This window comes from Hyaena hyaena, unplaced genomic scaffold (assembly GCF_003009895.1).
Source record: "Hyaena hyaena isolate Hyena2069 unplaced genomic scaffold, ASM300989v1 scaffold_274, whole genome shotgun sequence".
Classification (NCBI taxonomy): Eukaryota; Metazoa; Chordata; class Mammalia; order Carnivora; family Hyaenidae; genus Hyaena; species Hyaena hyaena.
This window is the reverse complement of record NW_024080907.1, coordinates 1,956,516-1,974,594: the sequence shown is the minus strand read 5'-3', so window position 1 is coordinate 1,974,594 and position 18,079 is coordinate 1,956,516. Positions and strand designations below refer to the sequence as shown.

The 18,079-nt window shown below is 49.9% G+C and overlaps 1 protein-coding gene across 2 annotated transcripts in view; it reads left to right on the top strand.

Annotated features, from left to right (window-relative positions):
* Positions 1-12,933: 12,933 nt before the first annotated feature.
* RHOQ (ras homolog family member Q) overlaps positions 12,934-18,079 on the top strand; it is a 36,476-nt gene continuing 31,330 nt past the window's right edge. Inside the window, exons 1-2 of one of the 2 annotated variants that reach the window (XM_039245924.1) lie at positions 12,934-13,264; positions 13,831-13,889. In XM_039245924.1, coding sequence (XP_039101855.1) covers positions 13,123-13,264; positions 13,831-13,889 — 201 coding nt within the window. In that variant the 5' untranslated portion in view covers positions 12,934-13,122. The remainder of the gene's footprint in view (positions 13,265-13,830; positions 13,890-18,079) is intronic. The other variant, XM_039245923.1, reaches the window with a different exon arrangement.

Here is an 18,079-nt window from a genome sequence, read left to right as displayed (position 1 = left end):
GGTAACTTCCTGTGTGTGTGTGTGTGTGTGTGTGTGTGTGTGTGTGTCTCTTATTGTGAAATATAGCACACCAAAAAAGCATATAAAACATAAATGCATGGCTTAATGAGTTATTATGAGGCAAATATCCTGTAACCATAATCCAGGTTGAGCACTAGAACCTTGTGAACACCCCAAAAGCCCCTCCTTATGACCGTGGGGAAGGAGACTTTTTTGAAACTGCTGATTTTGCATCCACAGGCAAAGGAGGGGTCCTTAGCGGAAGTGTCAGCTTGGACCTCTCGTCTCTGGCCCTCAGCTACGCAGCCTGTGCCCACCCTAGCAAGTGCAGCACCCCCAGAAACGACAGGGAGGCGGCGGGGGAGTGGGGGCAGGAGGGCTGGGTGGGCAAAGCGTGTCTGTCAGCCTGGGGCCGTCGCAGACGCCAGAGCAATTGTTCTTCCTTCCAGGGGCTTTTGTGAGCAAGTCTGAGGGCAGACGGCGTCTGGGTGTGGGCTCCCTACCCTAGCCAAAAGAGAGGAAGCACCAGACTTGGGGCTCCAGACACTTAGAGATGACAGAGTGAGGGAGAAAAGGGGCTTTCCAGAGCCTGGAGCATGGGGCAACTTGCAGCGCCCAGGAAGTGGATGAGGAAATTTAGAAGAATAATGACTCCTTTGGGGAATTTCAAATACTAAATCTGCAGCGAGGGGGCATCCCTGTGTTTTGTTCTCTTTTTCGTTCAACAGATGTGTGTTGAACATCTACGATGTGCCAGGCACTGGAGCTAGAGAACAAGGCAGACACCAGCTGTTCTGCCAAGCCCACGAGGTAATGGGGGAAAGGAACAAGCAAGCAGATCCTCACATTACAGTCTGGTATATTAGGAATGAGCACTTGCAAGAAAGCTAAGTGAATGAAGTTAAGGGCATCAAGGTTCTAAGCCTGCCTTCCAAGCTCATCATGCATTCTTCTACAACGTATGGCCCTTCAGGCAGGTCGACTGTGCAGTGGGTGCTTTGAGACATATCATCCGTGACAACAGATACCTCACTTTGGAGGCAGGTCCCCTGGAAAAGGTAGCGAGTTGGTAGTATTCCTTAAGGAGAATGTATCCAACTAGACAAGAATCATTCAAGTCTACATGGACATCCTATTCCAGGCAACACCCTGGAGTTTCCAGAGAGGACCTTCTTGGCTCAGAAGTGTAGAGAGGAGCCTGGGAGCCAAAATGGGTTGGGATGACGGCAGGCTGCAGGCTCCAGCTGGAGGAGTGGTCCCTGAGCAAGGGGCCATCTGGGAGGGAGGAGTCAAGACGGGCACGAAGGGTGGACAACTTCGACGCTCAGGAAGAGTGAGGTTGTCCAGAGAGGGAGAATGTTGTGGGCAAAGCCAAGATGCCGAGGATGTGAGTTTGGAGCAGCAGATAGACCCTCAGGGGCAGGGGGAGTGAGCAATGTCCAGAAAGAAGGTTGGAGTCCAGCTGCGGAAAGTGTGAAATGTCAGACTAAGAGCCGGGGCATTAGGTAAAGGCGACCCATCCGAGGTTACTGAGAAGGGTTGTAACTTGGCCAAATCTGGATGTAGGGAGGTTAGCCTGCTGCTGACAGAGGCAGGAGAGTCTGGCTATCAGCCAAATGCCAGGTCAAGACTGCGTGGATGAGCGCTCGGACAAGAGCACAGGAAGGGAGGCTGGGGACGGGAGGAGGTGTGGCAGAAGAGCCTGCAGCTTTGAGGACGCAAGGTCTGGCCCCGGGGGCACTTGCTGAAACTCCATGCAGGGGCCGAGCTGTTCAGCTCAGCGTAAAGATGTGGGAAAGCAGGCATTATACATTCTGCTCCCTCTGAAGCAAGCCGGGGAGACAGACAGCATGTGCCAGAGAGTTCATTTCATCAGAAAGTCAAAGGAGCCACCCAGAGAGAAAATCAGAAGTGGCCATGAAGCTTTATATCTGCTTCAGTGGCTGGGGAGGGATGGGCCTCCCATACCTTTATTCCAGGAACTCCGTCCCAGTGGCAAAGCAGGCTTTGGTTGGGGATGGTGAGAGCTGATGTCAACAGGAGCTGGGCAGGTTATATAAATGAGAGAACCGGGCAGGGCAAGAAATATCCCTCCCCAAATAATTTATATTAAGAATTCACAACTTAATGTGTCCTTTTCAAACATTGGCAGGAAGGTTTCTTCAAAGCAGTCAGGTTCTCCCCAAGAGCAGTTTGCTTCCAAGTTGCATAGCTAACAGGTTTTCAGTGATGGTCTCTCCCCAAAAGAAAAGCCCTGTGGCTCCATCCCTGACTAAAGGGCCCCTATCATCCTGTCCTTCCTAGACCCACACTCCTCGGGCTGCCTGGGGGGATGGAGGCACAGGATAGCAGTCTTAGCCCCAGAAAGTCCCCCAAAGGGCCAAGGGTGAGGGCTTAGTCAGCAAGAAGCCGGTGGCACAAGCACTTGGAGAGAGCTGACTGGCCAACCGTCCAGCCTGTGGGTCATGGTCAGGGACAGTCCCACGAGAGTGTAGGTGCCCTGCTTGCTCAGAAACACACAGGGGCAATGTTTGCTACCAGTCTTCAGCTCAGGGGACACATTCAGATGCCAAGTGCTGCTTCAGTATTGATTTAACTCTCACTGTTACAGGTCCTGACTGGCCTCAGCTCTGCTGAGAGACACAGCTCAACCCCTGCAGGAAGGTTCTGGTTTACAAGGAAGAGAACAGATCCATCCAACTCTGTCCCTCATGGTGCATAGGGACTTCCACGATGACCCTGTCAGAGAAGATGCTATTTCTGACCCCGCTATACTCATCTTAACACTTCCCACGGAGTCCAGTACACAGTGGTAGCTTAATAATAATCATTTGTTGGACCCATAGAGGAATGATGGGTGATGAGGAAATCATCTCCCCTGTAGACTGTCACAACCATAGGACTTGCAGCCCTCTTTCAGACAAAGGAGACAGGCATGTGAAGATGGGAAGAAGTTCTTCAGTGACCTGCCCTGGAGGGACACCTCCTTGTGTCCTGCCCGCATCCCTGGAACACAAAACTCAATAAGAACTCCTAAAATGTTAAGTTATTTAAATGAATTCACCCAGGGTCCTCTGGTTGACTTTATTCTACTCAGAGGGGTGACTGGGAGGCCCAAGCAGGCCTATCTCAACCCCCTAATCAGGGATGACACTCACTATATTTAACAGCTAACCAACCAGAGTGATCCTGCCTCAGTTGGGAGAGGGTCTTGAAAGACCTCTATTCTGCCAGGCATTAACTCCTTAGATGTTGAATCAAGAGGTCAGAGGGAGCCAGGAAAAGGCCTGGGATGATGGGGGCAAGGTGGGGGCATTCAGGGCAAGGGACATTTACCAACCAACGTGAAATTATTTCAGCACTTTTATAACCTGTTGGGCTACATGGTTGCAAAGGTTTTTTTTTTTTTTTTTTTTTTTTTAATTTTTAATTTTTAATTTATTTCTAGGAGAGAGAGAGAGACAGCATAAGCAGGGGAGGGTCAGAGAGACAGGGAGACACAGACTCTGAAATAGGCTCCAGGCTCCGAGCTGGCAGTCAGCACAGAGCCCGACGTGGGGCTCGAACCCACGAACCATGAGATCATGACCCAAGCGAAAGTCGGACACTTAACCGACTAAGCCACCCAGGTGCCCCTGCAAAGGGTTTGAAGGTTAGCCCTGCCCCTGTGGTATCTGCTGGAAATTCCCACCCTTAACTGAAGGTCTCAGGAACTGCAGTTTAGTACACAGCTACTGTGTTTCATGTTTTGTTTTATTTCTTCAGTCTTCTTGTCTCTGTGCTTTAGGCTGCATAGTTTCTATTGCCATGTCTTCAATGTCATAACTGTTTTCTTCTACAATGTTCAATCTCCTGTTAAGCCTAGCCAGTGAAATTTTCATTTCAGGTATTATATTCTTCAACTCTAGAAGTTCAGTATGGTAATCTCTCTCTCTCTCTCTCTCTCTCTATCTATCTATTTTTTTTTTTTTTTATCTATCTATCTATCTATCTATCTATCTATCTATCTATCTATCTAGAGAGATTCCCTTTTTCCCCATGTTCACATTTTCTTTTAAATCCTTATATAGATATAGGGGCAACTGGGTGGCTCAGTTGGTTAAGCATTGGACTCCTGATTTCAGCTAAGGTCATGATCTCACAGTTTGTGAGTTAAAGACCTACATCAGGCTCCATGCTAATGGCATGCTAATGGCATGGAGCCTGCTTGGGATTCTGTCTCCCTCTCTCTCTGTTCCTCCCCCTGCTTGCTGTGTACCTCTCTCTCGAGAATAAATAACTAAACATTATACACACACACACACACACACACACATATAATTCCTTTTTAAGTCCTCATCTGCTAATTTCATGATCTCTGTCATTTCTGGGTTTGCTGCTATTGACTGATTTTTCCTTGATTATATTTTCCTACCCTTTTGCATATTTGGCCACTTTTAACATTCTGAATTTTACGTTGTTGAATGTCTTTATTTTGTCATTGTCCTTTAAAAAATCATGAAATTGGTTTTGGCTGGCAGTCTTGGTCATTGTGGATGAACTTATTTTTTATGAGGCTTGTTTATAAGCTTTGTTGAGGGGACATCTAGAGGTACTTTTACTCTGGGGTTAATTTAGCCCTTCTACTAATATACAACTTTGCTGGAGTTTCTACTGAATTTTCTGGACATTCGACAAGGTCTCTTCACTTTGGCTGGTTGAAAGTCAAACATGTTCCAGCCTTGTGTGAGTCCTGGGAACCAGCCCATGCTTCCTGGCAGTTTAGCTTACAACGAGGAGTTTCACTGTATGTTTGTGCAACTTACTGTTAGCAACTCTCATGAGGATAGTGTTGGAGCCTGGTTGCTGTTACAGTTTTTCCCCTCCAATCCTCTGCCTTGAAAAGTCATAGAGGCACATATACCCCAATGTTTATAACAGCACTTTCAACAATAGCCAAATTATCAAAAGAGCCGAAATGCCCATCGACTGAATGGATAAAGCCTAAATGCCATCAACTGAAGAGTGGATAAAGAAGATGTGGTTTATATATACCATGGAATACTACTTGGCAATGAGAAAGAATGAAATCCTGCCATTTGCAGCAACGTGGATGGAACTGGAAGGTACTATGCTGAGTGAAATAAGTCATTCAGAGAAAGACATATATCATATGTTTTCACTCATATGTGGATCTTGAGAAACTTAACAGAAGGCCGTGGGGCAAGGGAAGGGGAAAAATAGTTACAAACAGAGAGGGATGGAGGCAAACCATAAAAGGCTCTTAAATACAGACAGTAAACTGAGGGTGGATGGGGGAGTGGGGGAGAGGGGAAAATGGGTGATGGGCACTGAGGAGGGCATTTGTTGGGATGAGTACTGAGTTTTGTATGTAAGCGATGAACCACAGGAATCTACCCCCAAAACCAAGAGCACACTTTACACACTGTATGTTAGCCAATTTGACGATAAATTATATTAAAACAACAACAACAAGTCTTCTAAGCTAACTCCTCAACTTAGCAAGGCCACTGTGCTCTGCTTAGTTTTCCCCTCACTGTGCAGCAATTCATAAGTACTTTCAGCAGAAATTTAAGGTGACAACAGAGCTTGCCTCATTTCTTTCTTCCTTTCAGGAATCACAGTTCTGTGGTATGTGCTGTCCGAAATCTGAAAATAGTGATTTCATGTATTTTGTGTAGATATTCAAGTAGCTTACATTAGGAAGGTATTACAGGCTAAATGGGTTACCCTCATCTCTAATGCCTAATGTGATGGTATTACTAAGTGGGGCGTTTAGGAAGTGATTAGCCATGAGGGCAGAGCCCTCATAAAAGAGGCCCAACAGAGCTCTCTCGCCCCTTCCTCCATGTGGGGGTACAACAGGAAGTCTGCAACCCAGAAGAGGGCCCTCACCCAACCGTGTTGGTATCCTGATCCCAGACTCCCAGGCTCTAGAACCATGAGAAATAAGTTACTGTTGTTTATAAGCTACCAAGTCTGTGGTATTTGGGTATAGCAGCATGAATAGACTAAGACAATAAAGTCTTGGAGCAGTTACTTGGGTATGGTAGAAGTGGGACTCTCCACTTCCTCTGTGGAAGTGCATACAATACAGTGATGTGCTCTTCCAGCCCTTTCTCAAGAGGCTAGGTTCTCAAGAAACAGAAGCTGTCTGTGGCTGACTGAACAGACAAGGAAGCTCAAAGGATCACGGTAGCTCACAGGATTGCGGAAGAGCCAGAGAAGCTGCTCAAGACTGTCTTTTTTGTTGGTGGTGGTTATGTTTTTGTTTTTGTTTTTGATGGAGAGAGAGAGAGAGAGAGAGAGAGAGCGTGAGCAGGGAGACAGGAAGAGAGGGAGAAAGAGAGAATCTTAAGTAAGTTCCATGCTTAGCATGGAGCCCAAGGCGGGGCTCAATTCCACAACCCTGGAATCATGACCTGAACCAAAATCAAGAGTTGGACACTCAACCTACTGAGCGACCCAGTCACCCCTCAAGACTGTATTTACAGGAACTATTCCCAACACGTGCCTCAGATGCTATCCTGATGAGAAAACCACTTCTGGTACCATTCTAGACAATCAATGTGTACAGCTGTCACTTCTGCACCAGGAACTCAATTATACCACAACCACCACTATTCTAGCCTACTGGTAGGTGCCACTTCCTGCGTCAGGAACTAGATTGTATACCCACCGCTAAAGCTGCAACCCCCACATGGAGTGTGCCCTGTGTTTAACTCGAGTTGCACTAGCTCTCAAGTCTGATGAAGAAAGCAAGAGTCTGTAATTTTCAGCCTCTATAAGGGATGATCTTTTCTTTGTGATGCTCAGCTAAAACACCCACCATGAAGGAACCACCATTAGTGAGTCTTGGATGGCTTTCTGGCACTCAGTACTGGAGCATGGCATAAAATCACTAATTTTGTTTCTGGAAAAGGGACCTGTGGTCCAGTCTCTTCTGGAGCTTGTGAGAGGGGGCCACTGCCAGATCATATGAGTGTTCCATACCAGCAGCCTCTAGAGAAGTGGCCTTTTATACAGTTCAGCAATTGGTAGCAACACTATCAGTTATAATGACTGGTCTTCTGACCTCAGGTTGCAGAAGAAGACAGGAATGAAGATGGCAAAACATTATGAATGGTTCTTGAGTCAGAATTCTCAGAGGCTGGGACACACTTCCGAGTTTTTGGTATGTAATGAACTGGGGTGGGGGAGGGATCTAGGTGCATTCTAGAGGCATAACAGGAAGTGAGCCAAGCCTATTGGATTTATTTATTGTTCTGATCGTTAAGGACCATTGACCAAATGGTGCAATGTTTAAGCCATTACTAACACTTAGGCTCAAAAAACAAACAAACAAAAAAAAACCCAAAAAATGTGCAGGGTGCATTATATCTGAATTCTAAGAAAAAAGGCTGTTGACAGGAGGTTTTAGGGATGGAAAGGAAAATAGGATTAGGTTTGGCAGATGAGGCAATGCTATGAAGTGGGCAACATGGTGCCTGGGAAGCAGGGGAGCCCTGGGGAGAGAGGAGGCTGCAGTCTAAAAATACTGGGCATGTGTGGAGGAAAGAAGAACAACAGAAGACAAGAGTGGCTCGGGTAAAAGAATGATAACCATTCTAACCCCTTGCCAATAATTCTAAGAAAGAAGTTCAGAGGGTGGAGAAGAGCACCTGCTATAAGCCAAGAATTAGGGATACAGAGGGAGCACAGATTCATGCATTGACAAACCAACTGGCTGAAACTTGGATCATATCATGGATTTGACTTGGATCCTTCTCACTCCCCTCTTCCCTTGAATTGTGCTTCTCCTAAAGTTCTTCAGACAAGCGAAGTGTCTTCTAGACAAGGGTAGCTTGGAGAGACCTGGGAACTTTCATGTGCAATAATCCTGATGGGATGGAATGGAACTGCTGGTTGCCTCCTCAGCACACATTCCCTCCATGGGCCTTGAGTGGGGCCTGATAGGTCCGATCAGGGTAGTCCCAACCCTTTGTCATAGCGATGGTTTCAGGGATGGGCAGCAGCCCAGGTGTAAGATAGCAACCATCTGACATCCTGTTGGTCACCATGCTGTTTAGGGATTAACTAAGCTGACCTGCTCAGAGGAAATCCAAGACTTTTGTGCAATGAGTGAGTCAAGAGAAGCTCTCTCTTCCTGGGCAGTGTGGTGTAATGAATGCCTGGACCTGGTACAGCCATTTGCCCTTCGGGGAAGAAGGCATCCTAAGTAGGAAATTGACCCAAAGAGAAGGGAAAAACTGAACGAAGTGTAGAAAAATGGAGCCAGAATTGTGATCAAGCCATGCCTGAAGCTCAAGCAACTTCTGAATGTCTTGACTAAAGAAGCCCATATGTTTCCTTTGCTGGTGAAGCCAATTGGGTTGACTTTCCTATTTCTTGAAACCAAAAGCATCCTAGACACAATACCAAATGATCTACTGGGATCCATTTTCCCATTTCTTGGGTAGATATGAGGGGACACAAACAAAATGACCAAAAACTGAAGATATTATACAGCCTTACTGTCCTTCTGGGGTTCTACTCTCAGCTTGGTTTGGGCAGGTGGTCACCTTGTTAGGAATAGGAGATGGGAAAGGTTTGAAAAGTGAGCAAGAAGCCCAAAGAAGGAGTAGAGAACATAAAAACAGGAGAGGCAGAAGGTCAATGGAAACAACAGAGAAGCCTCAGAATTATCTAATTCTCCCACATGATGTGTTAGCCAAGCCCAATGAATTCTGTCATCTGCATATCCCCAAACCCCACGGCCTCCTCTCTATTCTCACAGCAATGCTCGGTTCAGACCTTCATGACCTCTCTCCTTCTCGTGGTCTCTGTCTTTGCTCTCATCCCTTCCAAATTTATTTTCTACACCACGACCAGAGCGATCTTCTCAAAAGAGAGCTCTCAACATTTTCCTACTGAAAAACTTTTGATGCCTCCCTCATGTGGAACGTGGGAAAAGCTGAGCTTTGAAGACAGATCATTTTGAAATCTGTCTCTGCCACTTACCAGCTGTGTGACTTTGGGCAAATTTCTTCATTTCTCTACACATCACCTATCTCAACGATAGGCAGGATTCCTTTGATTACCAGTGACAGAAAATGACCCCATACTCATTAGGTAAAAGGGGAGGAGGAACTCATGAACTCAAGTGATCAGCTGAAGAACAATAGTACAACAGGGTCTCAGGAATAACTGGAAACAGAATTCACAAATACCCTGTCGTGTCTCTGCCTTTTTTGGGGGGGCGGGGTGGTAAGGGAGGATTTATATTCCTATTTTTGCTTGTCTCTGCATTTTAGCTTTATTTTCTTGGATTGGGTATTCTGTGAATGACTGGCACGTGAAACATAAATGGCCAACTTCCAGGCTCACATCTTCGAGTTTAGTTCACAGAACAAGGGAGACTCCTATTTTGAATCCCAAATCCAAGCTTTTGGAGAATGGCTCTGACTGTCCTATGTTGGATCAGGCACCCACCCAGGACTAATCAACCAGGGGCATGGGCAGGATGCGTAAGAAGACGGCAGCGGCTATTTAAACCACGTGATCACAGAGACTAAATCAGAAAGAACATCAGGCAGAAGCAAATGGTGCTGTTCTGGATAGACAACCCAGAAGATACTCTCCACAAATTTTATCTCGTGTGCTCATATAAATGAGCACCAAGTACCCAGACAGTACCTGGGCACAGGACACAGCTCTGCAAATTCTCAACTAAGTTCCCAATTTAATACAAACCAGTTCCCTTGCACCACTAATCCTATTCACCCGAGATGGCTCACCAGTCCCCAAAAGTTGTGTATGGTTTCTCCCTGCCCCGGTGCAGGGCTGTATTTCCCAGCCATTCTCATCTCACTCCTACTAGCCCCTAAAACCCAAGCCAATGGTACCCATCTGTGAATCCTTCCTCAGCACACCCAGAGCCAACAGCCTTCTCTGCACTTCAAGAAGCCTGTTCTTAGCCTCCAGCATAGCACCTGCGGCCTCACATGGTAATTACCTGTTCGCTCATCCGCTAGTTTCCTCCTCTCTCTCCAGAGATTGTGGCTTTCCAGCTCTTCGTCCCGCATCCAGGAATAAAGGCTGGCATCTAGCAGACCTCGGCAAGAGCTTGTTAAATGAAACACAGGATGAATCAATGAAGAGGAGGAAGCAGAGGGAAAAGAGGAGAAGGCTAAGTAGAGATTTCACTGTTCTCACACAAACCTGTGTGTGTTTTGACATTTGGAGTTTCAAAGCGAGAATAGCCAGCAGAGTCTGCGGGATGCTTAGAAACAAAGTTGCTTCCTGTCCCTCCAATCCCTGAAATTTGAAAGCTGTGTTTTTTGTTTTTGTTTTTTTTTTGCTTTGTTTTGACCACTTATATTATCTTCTTTTCTCCTGTAAGCTTTCTGTTGAGATCTATTTGGTCCTGCTGGCTAACCCATCCGTCCGTCCATCTGTCCATCCAGGTGCTGACCTGGGGCATCTGGGTTAGACCCCTACCCTTCCACACACACTGGTGGAATCAGCCCAGAGCTCTATGTATTCCTGGCAGTGAGTTTGGGTTTTTCTATGGGCCAAAGGGATGAGGTCACCATTGCCAGTAAAGTCACCACTGCATGATTCATCTGACACCAGCTCCCTACTTGGGGTCCCAGAGCTTCTCCCAGAGCACCCAGAACCGGGGTTCCCTGCTATTCTTCAAGGTTCTGGAGCTGATCCTCCAGTTTCTTGGATCCTTAGGGAACATCTGCCCCTCTGAGAAGTACTGGAAGAACTGAGAGGCTGGAGTGCTGAATGGGGGAAGCCTCAGAGAAGCCACGATCCTCCAATCCCAGGACAGACCTCGTCATCCCTCATAAAGGCTTCCCCATGTCTCCAGCAACGGCTTCCCCCCTTGTCTCAAAGCTTTTACCGGGGTCTCTAAGGACACATTCTGAAGGGCTCCAGAGTTCTCAAGGGGGAGACCTGATTCCATAGATGAGAAAGCTGAGGCCAGAAGAGAAGTGACATGCTCAAGGTAACACCGCTAACAAGTATCAGGGCTGGGACCAAATGTACTCCCCCTGCTGGAGGTACTCTGGTAGCTTCTTAACCTCTTCTGATAGACTTTCCTTTTAAAACACAAGTCTCTATAAATGCTGCCTGAAGAAATGGTAGGCAAAGGGGACAAGTCCTCCTTTCTTCCCCTCTCACAGGAAGTGGCAGACACTGGCCTTGAACCAAGGCCTGATTTCAGGGCACTGTCCTGCCTTCCTTACCCTGTCATTCAGAACTCAAAGCTAGCTTTCAGATTCACCGCATAATCTAGAGCAGTAGGGCAATGCCAAAACCCACACTTAGACCCAAATGTGGGGGGGGGGGGTTGTCTGGTGAGATTTTCGGTGTGATTCCCCAAGGACCTTCCAATAATCCAGGAAGTCTTTCTGGGACAGTGGAAATCAGATTGGGGGTTTGAGAGTTGAGTCCTGGGAAGTGAGGCATGGGGACATTCTCCAAAGAATGTTCCAGGTCTTTGAATGCTGGAATTAGCTCGAAGCCCTTGGGATAACCACTTTGCCTCTCTAGGTCTGTTTGCTCATCTACAACGTCAGGAGAGCTAAGGAGATGGTCCAGCTTCTCAACATAGCATAGACGGTCCAATGCACAGCTTCTCAACATGGCATTTTCCAACCTTGTGAACCAATGAAAGAAAGCACCTTCTCACATTCAGCAGGGGATGGGAGGCTGTGGGTCCGTGTCACTCTCCCCTGCCCTCTCCCCCACTGCCTAATGGTCAAAGCAGCACTGTAGGTCAGTGAAGAGAACCTGGGCAGATGGTGTTGCCAAGCCTTGCCCAGGGAGGGGTCAGGGGCTGCCCCCTGGATCAGGGGCCGAGTCTTAGAGCAAGGGTATCCTCAGGGATCACAATCCAACACCTTCGAAGGACACTCGGGACTGCAAGGGGACCTCAGAGAATGCTGCCTCCAGAAGACACACGGGTACATTTGCCTCATCCAGAGCCCACAGGGTCTCCCTTTACTGGCTGGCTGGAGGGATGCTTCGGAGGTTCAAGATGCTGTGACTCCCTTAGTCACCAGTGTCGAAATAAATGCTTCAAGCTCGTGCAGTGTTGGTGCTGGCGGTGGGGGGTTGGGGGGGGAACCAAGCAATAAGCCCAGAGTCCCTGCTTTCCAGCTATGGTGGTCCACCACAACCCCTCCTCCACCACCTCGCGCTCCTTAAAAAAAAAATTTTTTTTTAAACCTCTTGGCCTTTCTTCCTTCCCGATTTCTAGTTCTGTTGTGCACTTGGAGGCCGATAGATTGGATCCTGCCTTCCGGGTGGCGTTTAAACATCTATGTATAATTTTGCATGACTATTGCGTCATCGTTGAAGTCGTCGTGGTTCCCCAAGAGGCCTCCCAGGCTTCTTCCAGCACCGGGCCTTTGGACGCTTCCGGGCGCTGCGGGCACTTGCGCGAGGAGCCCTCGGCTCCTCCCGACCGCTTCCCTCTCGGCCTCCTCCCCCAGCCTCACCTTCCCCCCGCCACCGCACACCGCCCCAGCTCCGCGGCTCCTCCCCGTCACCCCCTCCCCAGCCCTCGCGGGGAGTCAAGCTAGGGTGAGCGGGCAGGGCCGAGCGGCGGGCGCGGGCGGGGGCCCGGGCGCGGGGCGCGGAGCCGGCGGGCGGGGGCGCGGGGCGGGCGGCCGGCTCCCGGGGAGGCGCCTGGGCCCGCCCTCCTCCGGGGCGCAGCTGGGAGGGGGCCCGGGCCCGCGCGGGGCGGGGAGAGCCGCCTGGCCCCTCCCCTCCGCCGCCCTCCCCAAAGTTGCCGTCTCCCCCGGGGCCGGCCAGTCTTATGATCCAGCGGATCCTCCTGGGGAGGCCGGGCCGGGGAGAGGGCGCGGGCGCCGAGCGGCGGGGGCAGCGGGCGGGCGCGGCGACCGGGGCCCGGGCGGGGATCCGGGCAGCGACCGAGGCGGCGGCAGCGCCCCGGGCCCGCCGCCCCCTCCCCTCGGGCGGGGGGAGCCGCTGCATGGGGCCGGGGGGGCGGCCCTGCTGCGCGGAGCGGCGGCGGAGGCGGACCCCCCAGGCGGGCTGGGGCTGAGCCCGGGGCCGGGGCGGGGGCTCCGGGGGGACCATGCCCGGAGGCCGGCCGGCCGCAGCATGGCTCACGGGCCCGGCGCGCTGATGCTCAAGTGCGTGGTGGTCGGCGACGGGGCGGTGGGCAAGACGTGCCTACTCATGAGCTATGCCAACGACGCCTTCCCGGAGGAGTACGTGCCCACCGTCTTCGACCACTACGCAGGTAAGCCTCGGAACTGCTGACTAAGGGGCCGCTCCCCGGGCCGGGAACTTTGGAGCAACTTTAGCGGAGCCCCCTCGCCGCCTCCCCCGAGCGCGCTCCCCACCCCTCCCCCGCCTTGCCCTCCGCCGGGCGCCCGGCCCCACCCCCTGACCTACCCTCCCGCCCTGCCAGTCGCGGGCTGGGGAGACCCCTCTCCCTACTCCTCCCCACCCCCCCGGCCCAGTCCCGGCTCACCGCACCTCCCAACCCCCGGACGCACGGGGCCGACCTCCTTGACCTTCCCACGGCCTCCTCCCGATTGCCCCAAACCCCCGGGGGAAATACTTAGGGCACCGGGTGAGAAGTGGCTACGGGACTTGGGAGAAGGGAGTGGGCAGCGGGGATCACATCACACCCCGGCCTCACGCCACTTAACAGTGAGTCGGGCACAAGAGAAAAGGGGTGACATCTCCCAGGGAGCGCCGCATGCTGCCGGCTGGGTTGGGTTAAACGAGGATGGGGAGCGGGATTGCCCCAGACCCTAGATAATTGAGCTTCTCTCCCCGCCCCCACTTCTGCCCTTGCAGTCAGCGTCACCGTAGGGGGCAAGCAGTACCTCCTGGGACTCTATGACACGGCGGGACAGGTGAGTGTCTTGGCCCCTGGCCGACACCCCCTTGCCTTTCCTCAATTCAGGGTGGCTGCAAATGGCCTTTGGAAACTGAGGTGTCTAAGAGGGAGGGTGTGTCTGCGAGGGGCCCCTCTGGATCAAGTCTTTATTTCTTTTCTCAAGTCCGCAAATTAGGAAAAGGAAAAACACACGCACACACAACCCATCAACAAACCTAGCCCAGCCCACCCCATGTGAGCCCCTGTGCTGTGAAAGTTTTTTTGCCTGTGTGTGCTTTCTGTATGGTGCCTGGTGTGTGGGTCCCAACTCCTGTTGCAAAGTGGCAGCGGCCAATCATGAAGCGCCCTTATTTTTAGTTGCAGATGACCAGGTCTCCCCCTCACAGCCTCTGTCTGGTCCCTCATTGGTGAGTGGTCTGCCTGTCCGAGGAACCTGATTGGTGCGAAATGGCATCATCTAATATGATGGGAAGGCATTTGGTCCTGGTTATGTTTATTACAACATCATTGCACTCTGGGACTCGAGTCCCTGCAAACGTAATTTGTGGTGTTACCAGAGGACCACAGGGAAAAAAAAAAAGAAAAGAAACAACAACCATCCAGCCACTCCCTGGGGTAGGGAGGAGGAAGAAGGGTTAGGAGTTCAGTATGAATCTTGGAGGAAGCTTTTTTTTTTTTCCCCCTTCCATTGGAAGGCCAGGTGACTTCGTCTGGGTTTTCTTTGGGAGAGATTATTGTGCAGAAAGAAAATGCACACTCCTCCTTAGCAAATCAGAGGTGGCTCCTGAAGGATTAGTCTCCTCCTCACCTCTGTCCCAGCCGCCCTCTTCCCAGACCCACTTTTGCTGCTGGGATGATTGTGTGTAATGAAGTTTTGCAGAACCCAGCCCTGTGATTAGACATGAAGCCCTGGGCAGAAATTTCCACGTGTCATGCAAACTTGAGTCTTTGCGGCCCTGTGAACAGCTGAGGGGCTTAGAGAGCGCTTTGGGGGATGTCTGATAGTACAGTTTCCTTTTCTAGAAAACGCCTTACAAAAATTCCCTGTTCATTTATATGCCAGATGCCTAGCACTGAGTCAGGCAACACAGGTGCTCGATAAAGGGGAGCTATTCGTTGTAGCTTTTCTAGATTTGGATTTCAGAACTGTGGTGCCAGGTTAGAATCTGGAAAACGTTTACTGAGAGTATCTCAGTGTGGCTTCTGGTTTCCAAACTGTTAAGTTAGAGGAGCATCCAAGGATAGAGAAACTGTTGGCAGTGCAAGGTGCCAGAGGCTGCCCCCTTTCACCAGACCGCCCCGAGTGGGTACAACCAGTTCTTAGCTTTCCAGGGCTCCTTTGGGAGGCCTGCCTTCTTCTATTATAGTTGTTACTTACTCTGTCAGAACATATGGAAGGCAAGAGACAGAACTCTGTCAGTTAAGTAGGACCAACTTTTGAGCCACACAATAGATAAATTACTGGTTGAAAGGGGAGAGGGTTTTAAACGTCGTCTCTAATTTTAACTTCTTTCACTAGCACCTCTTCCCTTTTCTCCTGTAACTTGTCACCATGACCATTTGTTTGACCACGAGCCCTGTTCAACAGGATGTGTATACATCAGACCTCTTCTGTGCACCTTCAGACCCAACTCATATTTAGTGAGTTCCTTCTGCATATCAGGCATGGGGCAGCCACATGCAAATACCTTTTTATTTTCTCCACAAAACAACCCCATGAGATAAGTGATATTCTATCTTTGCAGATGAGGAAAACGGGACTCCAAGAAGCTAGGTAGCTGACCTAAGGTCACACAGCTACTGACAGGCATTGCTGGGATTAGGACACATGTCTGAATTTGCCCCAGTCTGAGGTAGTGATAGCCACAGGAAGCAACAGGAGAGACTGGGTTGATGGGATTCCTTGGTGTGTCTATAGGGGACACGGACCTGGAATCTTGATAGCCATTCTCTGAGTTCGGGTCGTATGCAGCCATTACTGAGGAGGGAACCCAGATCCAAAGAATCATCCGAAGTTGGATCTACTCGTAAAACTGGGGCTTCCCATAAGTCATTATGATTGCTGTTTCCCATGGAGATTGTAAGATACAATACCAAGTGGGATCAAACTGTTAGTAAGGTTCAGGTATTACTGTTTTTACCCCGTGGTGGGACACCTGCTCTATTGGCCAAGATGTGTTTTAGGCCCCCGTGGTGTTTTTCCCCGTGTCTGGAACGTTTCCTTTTAGGTCAAAGTTAACGATAATTCACTTTTCAGCATTTAAGTGTTTATTACTAATAAGCCCTATCTTAGCAATGTAATCATCAACGAGATGAAGTGAGGAGTGCCCACTGGATCACTAACTAGCACTTGTACTAAGCACTGGGGACTACAAAAGAAAAAGTTGAAGGTAGGGCCCTGCCATGGCTGATGATAGGTAGAAGTACCTGAACCAGATATCCGTTCATGTTTGTTACATAGGAAATTCCTGTGTTGTCATAAGATCCCATGCCTCTATGAGGCTTTATCAGGTTACCTTCTTACAATAAAAATAACGATAAGCAAACACACAGACATGTGTACACAAACATACATACACTTTTAAGCCTTACGGACAGCAGAGGAAAGCCCACGGGCTTTAGAACCAAAGACACCTGAGCTCAGGTCTCTACCTTGCTGTAGTGGTCATGGCGATTCCAGCTTTATTTAACCTTTGTGAGTTAGTAAAATATGCGGACCGTTGGAATCCATGCTGCAGTGCTGTAGACTGGCTTAAACTGTTCAGTGGATGTAAAAACAGCTGACACTGTTCTTCCCTAACAGTAGATGGGTATAAATATTATAAGAAATTATTGTACTGCACTCTGGGCAGTTTTGTTAGGGCAACGGGGTCACAGGTGGAAGCGGAGAGTATGTTGTGTTGGGAGTCGGTGATAGAAACTCCACTAGATGCCAGATCCTAGGACCTTTTCACTGGCGGTGTGGAGTCAGCTTTGTACTTCCTGATTCCCACAGTCCCCATGGATGCTGTCCAGTGTTCCCTGCTCTGAATGCCCTGTCATATCAGATGGTTTCCTTTCTTGCTCAGAGCCTGCATCCCTAGTGATGTGAGAGAAACTTAGAAAAACTAAGAGCTCGGGACACGCTTTGAGAAACAAGTCGGGTGTGTAGGTTTCAGTTGATTCTACTTTGGGAGGTAAGAAGCGCTGAGGAGGAAGTGCATGGGACTGGAAAGTGTCGCTTTCTCTCCAAAATGTTCCCCCAGAATGTTCACTCGCTGTATTTGAATAACAGCCGTAGGGCCTCCCTTGGGTTGGAACTTAAAGTCTGTGTGCTTATTCTTGGTCTCCTCTTTGGCCGTAGTCAAGTTCAAAGCCATAGGCAACATTCACCCGGTTTATATATTGGGAACGTAAGAGATGACCATAGCAGATGACCTTTTTCGCCTTCCAGAGGAGGCTGCTTCCCCCTTGCCCTCTACCGCTATTGATAGGGAGTGGGGTAGTGGGGACAGGAATGAGTATGAATGTGAGTGTTTGGGGCAGCTTTGGTCCCTATCGTGGGCTCTGCCTGGGCACCTCCTCAACATCCCCAACACCAAAGGGGAAGCCCCCTCTCTTGGCCACGTACCCGGGTGGCCCAGGAGCAGCCCTGACATTGCGACTGCCCAGCAGTTCGGAGTGGAAGTTGAGGACAATGGTGCCTTCCTCCTCCTGGGGGCCTCGTAGAGGGGTCTGGCTTCCGGCCTGGGCCTCTGCGGAGCTTCTCCTTTCTTGCCCTGCTTTCAGAACTTCAGGGTAGGCTCCTTTGTCCGCTCAGGGAGGGCCTGGAGAGGCAGTATTTTCCCTCTCCTGCCTCTGTACTGCTTGGAGCGCAGGGGAGGTGGGAAGAGCTCTCACTCTCTGTGCAGACGAGCTGGCGGGGAGCTGCCTGGCGAGCTGCGGGCTCCAGGCTGATCTCTTAATCCTTGGCAGGAAGGCAGAACTCGATACCCTAAAGAGGGAAGGACCAGCGCCCAGTTTATCCCAGGTCTCAGAATACCCGCACTCAGGAGGGTGTGTGTTGGGGGTGCTTTGGGGTTCCCTTAAAGTTCCAGATGTAGCCACTGCCTCGGTGAGTGGAAGTCCATCTGTGTGCTTTCGGGTGTGCTGCTGCTACGTCTGTTCACTGCAACACACAGATTCAAGGATGCGTACATGAGAGCTATAAATACCCTTCACTTAGGT